The sequence below is a fragment of the Panthera tigris genome, chromosome A2, assembly GCF_018350195.1.
Source record: "Panthera tigris isolate Pti1 chromosome A2, P.tigris_Pti1_mat1.1, whole genome shotgun sequence".
Classification (NCBI taxonomy): Eukaryota; Metazoa; Chordata; class Mammalia; order Carnivora; family Felidae; genus Panthera; species Panthera tigris.
This window is the reverse complement of record NC_056661.1, coordinates 119326371-119332562: the sequence shown is the minus strand read 5'-3', so window position 1 is coordinate 119332562 and position 6192 is coordinate 119326371. Positions and strand designations below refer to the sequence as shown.

Genomic DNA, 6192 nt, shown 5'->3' with positions numbered 1-6192 from the left:
AGAAATAAAATAAAACTAAAAAAAAATTGTTTTAATCCAAGCAAACATTTCAATGAGCTTTTTTTTCTTTTTCTTTTCTTTTTTTTTTTTTTTAGAGAGACACATAGACGGTCCTAGAAAGGAGTTTTGAAAAAATTAAATTTAATTTCAGAATAGAGATATATCTTAAATATTTCTTAGGAAGCCAGTTAGGTTCAACCATTCAGCGGTTAAGGCTGGGATTCAAAACAAAACAACTATGAATTCAGTATTTAAAATACTTAAAAAAAAGATATGTTTGTCTAAAATATAATAGAAAATCCTTTTAATTTGCATTTCTTTTTTCTCTTTCTTTTTAACATTTTTAAAAATTTTTTTTTGGTTTTTTTTTTTTTTTTTTTTTTGGTGTGTGTGTGTGTGTTTATTTTTTGTTTTGCTTTTGCTTTTGTTTTGATTTTTAGACCATATATCTAGTCATGAGTTTTCCTGGACACTCAAAACTTTCTTTTGAAAGCACTGCATACATGAAAAAAAAAAGGTTGATAAATACTGATTTAAAAAGTAAGTTATTAGATAAAACTGAAACTAGTTATAAAATCATGCTTCACGACTCTCATATTTTCTTTTTTCTCCAAAATAGATTCTTATGCTACAGGGAGAGATAAACACATATACACACACCCACATCCACACATGTATCTTTCCCTTTTTTGAACTCTTATAAAAGCGACACCTTTTGTAAAATACTATTATTTAAATCCCATGAACACACACACACACACACACACACACACTCATGTTAGGACGTCAAGCATTCAAATGGAGATGAAACACCAGCACCTGTCTACACTGCTAGAGAGAAACATTAGCCCGTTACTTGTGAGATGTGATATTAGCACACATTAGCACAGTAGAATGGCTTGTTTCAAGGAGGCACAACCGTGGTTCGGGACTATCTGCTTTTTATAATGGGCAAGCTGATGAGAGTTGTTGAAAATATAAATCAGAATTATTCAGAAGAGTAAAGTAGCCATATCCACGGGATTCTTGCAGCAGCCAAAAAAGGCTTTGGCTGTTCTGGGGGCGGTGGGGGGGAGCTGAAAGCACCCCTATGGGAACATCAGGTTTTCTTTCTCTCTTTGTTCCTCCAGTAGAGCGTGTACTTTCACCCACCAGAATAGCAAAGCCAGTTCCATAGGCTTAAGAAAAAAAAAATAATTAATAAATCTTAGTCTATTAGCAGCTGATGATTGACCATTGTAATCTGTGTAGTGAATAGAGCCCTTCTGAACTATTATATAGTCTATGGATTTTTAGCCTTATAGACAGGCCATATAAAGCCGGTTGTAATTCGAGGGTGTGATGTTACAGCCCACATCGTAATTTGGACCTTCACAATCAAGGCTTATAGGCTCCCTTCCCTGGTGTCTCCACAGCTGGCATTCAACAGTGTTTCACCTATGGCTAAGCCACCTTTTATTTGTTCTGATTATTAAAAACATTAAATCAGGCACATGAAACCTCTCTTGCTTACCATTTTATAAAAAGCAAGAGATGAATGAACTCCAGCTGTGGGTCACAGGCAAGGGAAGCAATGGCTAGATCCGTATTTTTTTAGATTTACTTGTGTTTTTTTTTCCCTTTAGGCATTGTTTTCTTCTTTACCTGCAATGCTAAAGGTGGAAAAATAAAACAGAAGAAAGTAAAAATGAAGAGTACACAGGCGGCCCAGGAAAAGGTGGAAAAGGAGAGGGAGAGTGGAGAAAATTGGAGGGCAATTCAAGGAGGTGGACCAAGAGGAGGAGGAGAGGTGGGGAGATGCTTGGTGGTTTTATTTGGACATCAGTGGATCTCATCCTTTTTTTATAATAAGAGGAAGACAGATATGGAAAAGGCTCTGTGTTCATCTGGAATTCTGGCGACATCACAGCACAAACTCAACATGTGTTACGACATCATCAGACTCACCACCCAGTTACCTTGCATCCGTTTACGTGACATGTGGGCATGCCTCATTTTGGCTAAAAGCTGCGGTTTAACAAGATGCAATGTTTCAGGCAAAGGGTTGGACCGATAAGAATGAAACCATGTCTATATACAGAAGGAGTTCAGTTTATAAACAAGTTCACTGGTACCAGAAAATTGGAGAAAAGCACCAAAGCATTTCCCAAGCTGATAGATTAATTAATTGCATAACTCCCTTTTTTTCTTATAGAACTAAGTATAAAAGACGACATTTCCATAATAACTATAAAAATGAAAGCCAGTCTCTGAAGGGCTGAGGAGTCTTCCAGGTCTGAGTTAATTCTAAAAATGCCCTTAAAGGAAAGGACGCATGATATGCGACAGCTCTTCTTGGAGGCAAGGTCTGACCCAGTGGTGGATTTTAAAGGATGGGATTCAGGTCTGTTCTGTGAGTGGTGAGCTGACTGAGGGTGGAGCTTCCCACCACCTCGCTCACTGCAGAGGAAGTGGTGACGGTATTATGTTGGATGACCTGGTGCTGAGAGCAAGCTGGGACGGGGCTGGCGGGAGGACTGCTCTCCGGACCTAGGAGAAAGCACACACACGCACACACCAATATAGCTCCTCTTGGGCGGACCTGTGGCCTACTCGGGAAAACATTACTAGATGTTTCCCAGAAATGGAAGAGTTTCACACGTGTTCTCCTGGACGTTAATTTCAAAACTTTATTTTAAACTGTTGTCACCAGCTATGCCTTCCCACTTTATAGCTACAAGCAAAGCCATGCTTTCTACACCAGCAGAATGATTTCACGTGTTGGAGTCTTGGTGTGTGAACGTCCCCATTTTTGTATTTTCAAGTAGCCATCCGCATATCAAATGTGGAAACATACTCACATGTGGTGGGAGAATCTGTGTTGCTCAATCTAAAAAATTATTTGAAAATGAATTGACCTTCAGCCATGAATCCTTGCTCCTCCCACCATCCCCCACTCAACTAGCATTTAACTTCTTGACATTCCAGATGCAGAAACTGGGGTCTAGAGAAAGGGGTCCACTTTACTTATTGGAACACCGAGACAAGGTCACTCACTTTTCAGCCCAGCAGCTCATATACCTTACGGCATTGGATGCGATTCACCCAATGCCTGTACCCCAGCCCCTGGATTTCTCTGGAAGGCGGCTAGCCCACTGGTAGGTGGGCTCCAGCAAGTGATTTTTCTACTGGCTGCAGAATTGGAATTCGGTACAATTTTACAATGTGAAATGGCAGGGAAGATCTAGCCAGAAATTATCAGGAGGGGCATGGTGATGGGCAGGGGTCAGAAAAGGGGGATGTCCCTGGTGCAACAGTCTGGCAGCCACTGAAGAATTCTAGTATGATTTCTGCTGGGGTGTGCAATCTACACTTTACTTCTGCTCTTTCAATAAAATCCAATGCAAAATTAGTGGCAAAAAAAAAAAAACTGGACACTGAGAAAAGAAAAAAAAAGTCAATGACTTACTTAGATATCCTTGTGATTCTTTCTGCATGGCTGTTATTGGACAGTCTTTATGTGTTAACAACAACTGTTTCAGCTGGGCCACCTCATTTTTCAACATGGACACTTCATTCTGGAAAGAGACATATCAAAGCCATGTTGAAAAGACCAGAGAATACAAGTCTCCATGCATTCTTAACAGTGATATTGGCAAACTTTCCTGTTGTGTCCAAAAGACACTGAGGATGATAGTCAATGAGATTCGCCTGAAAACGTGTACCTTGCCTTTAACTTGGCCATCACACTTACCAGGGACTTTCTGAAAAGACCAGACTTGTAACTCAAGAGCTGAATCCTATTAAAAGTCCAGAGCACCCCCTTTAGGTGGCCAACTCTGGAGCCAGGTTACATGGGTGAGAATCTCCATTCCACACTTACTGGGGGACCCTAGGCAGGAAACATAAGCCAGCTGAGATTCAGCAATCTTGTATATAACTGGGGGGAAAAAAACCAATATAAAGTTTTTTGAGTTGTGAGGATTGAATGAGGTAATATATGTAAAACGCTCTGAATATTGCCTAGCACAACACTAAGCAATCATTGAATTTAGCGAGCGAATCTAGCTGTTCATAATAATCATCTTCACACTGTCTGGTAAGCTCGGGCCAATATTCAGTATGAGAAGAGTGAATGTGACACATGCATTGGGAAGAACTGAGTGGCAGAATTAGTGGCTTCACATTGAAATGTCCTCAGAATAAGCCAACTCATCTACCATCAGATTTCCCAAAAGAATTTCCAAACGGGCTGTAGTTCAACAGAGCACATCCCTGCCGGATACCTGCTTAGTGGAAGGCATGGAAGCACATAGAACAAACTGTTGATCCTCTACTGGTGGGGTGAGGTCAGCCCAGGAAGGGGGGGCGGGCAATGAAGTCTTGGCCATGATTAAATGAATGTGATTGGTTCATTAACTAGTTTGGCTAATTTCAGCCTATGAACTCTGCCATCAATATCGGGGTGTTACGGATTGCGTGTGTGTACGTGCGCATGTTGCTTATTTACTTAGATCAGTGCCTCAAATCTCCGCTTTATGGAGTAGTTCACAAAGACAGATTCATGGCTTTGGAGAATAATGTGCTTGGCACCACTGTCTACAAATATAGATGCAGAATAGATGGTTGATTCTAAGGTGCCTCCACTTGATAAAAGTAAATTGTAAACGTAGCACTATCTCAAATAAGCCATTTTACAGTTGTGATAAATAATACCCTCTCTCTGGCTAACGTTCGTTTGTGGCTTCCAGGCATTGTACTCCACATGTGGAGACTAAAACAAAACAAAACAAAACAAAACAAAACAAAACAAAACAACCATGCACACAGAAAAGGGTGTTCTAACATTGCTGTCATTACGTTGCATCTACACTTTCAATATGAACTTGGCTTTCCGGGCGTGTATTTATCACCTAAAAAAGTAAGTTTGGGATTCTAGAAGTTAATGTAAAGAAATTTTTTTTGAAACGTGTTTTAAAGAATACCTCCCATTTCCGAATTCATTTGCAAAATACATTATAAGTAACCAAATGTTGAGTAACATAAGGAACAAAATAGTGAGAATCTCATCTACGAAAGCTTTTCTCTTTCTTCTCCAAATTTTACAAAATAAACATGCCTGAGAAATTAGCATTAATGATGAATAAATCACTTAAATGTGAAAATTGCATCTTCCACCTCTGAAGAAGTGTGGTTGGTAAAGGGGCCCGATCAAAGCCAAAAGTGACCCTTGTCAGTGGGATGGATAACTTTATTTAGAGGACAATTTATTTTAGCCTTAAGTACTAATTCTTTCCTCTCTTATTTTATGCCCACTTAAATTCAGACAGCCTTCCTTGCTTTTCCCAGATTCCCTTTGCTTAAAATAGACTGTGTAAGAGAAAGTTACTTTTAGACCATTAAATAGAAGGCAACCCCTGGTTAAAAACGAACCAACCAAACAAAACGAAACGAAAAAAGAAGAAAAAGAAAACTAAGATGTGTGTGTGTGTGTGTGTGTGTGTGTGTGTGTGTGTATTTGGTCTCAAAATGAAATGTCATCTTATTCACATTTGGATTATAGACCTAGCCCTTTTCTAGAATCACAACTGCTAAGACACTTGTGTACCCTAAGGAGAAACTCTCAGCTGCAGTTAATGCAGACAATTGCTCGTAGAAAATGGAGTCAAGCTCCAATTGGTAGTAAATCCTGCCACACTTTTCTTCTGTGATCTAGGAAACAACAAATAAGGAAAGTATTTAAAACAAAACAACGGGCGCCTGGGTGGCTCAGCTGCTTAAGCGTCTGACTTCGGCTCAAGTCATGATCTCGCGGTTTGTGAGTTCGAGCGCCGCTTCGGGCTCTGTGCTGGCCGCTCAGAGCCTGGAGCCTGCTTCAGATTCTGTGTCCCTCTCTCGCTCTGTGCCTACCCTGCTCGTGCTCTGTCCCTCAAAAATAAATAAATGTTAAAAAATATATATATAAAAAAAATAAAACAAGATTCTCTTGCTTTCTTACACTTCTAGAAGAAAAAAAAAAATCCCACCTGGTGGCCATCTTGGAGAGGTTGACCTTAGCCTCTGCTTCTTCCCCAGCTATGTCCTTCTCAGTCCCACCTTTTCTAGGCAGTGTTCGATCTCCCAGGCACAAAGTGTTCATTGCCCCTTCCTTAAAAAAGCACTTTGAATTCCGTTCTTTGGGTTTCTACAATCACAAGGAGCTAACTGCCTACA

The 6192-nt window shown here is 40.0% G+C and overlaps 1 protein-coding gene across 11 annotated transcripts in view; it reads right to left on the bottom strand.

The window, feature by feature from the left end:
* Positions 1 to 572: 572 nt before the first annotated feature.
* CREB5 (cAMP responsive element binding protein 5) overlaps positions 573 to 6192 on the bottom strand; it is a 480741-nt gene continuing 475121 nt past the window's right edge. For 10 of the 11 annotated variants that reach the window (XM_042968884.1, XM_042968866.1, XM_042968875.1 and 7 more), the window contains 2 exons: positions 3449 to 3557; positions 573 to 2529 (listed from right to left, as the gene is read on the bottom strand). In XM_042968884.1, the coding sequence (XP_042824818.1) occupies positions 2366 to 2529; positions 3449 to 3557 (273 nt within the window). In that variant the 3' untranslated portion in view covers positions 573 to 2365. The other variant, XM_042968923.1, reaches the window with a different exon arrangement.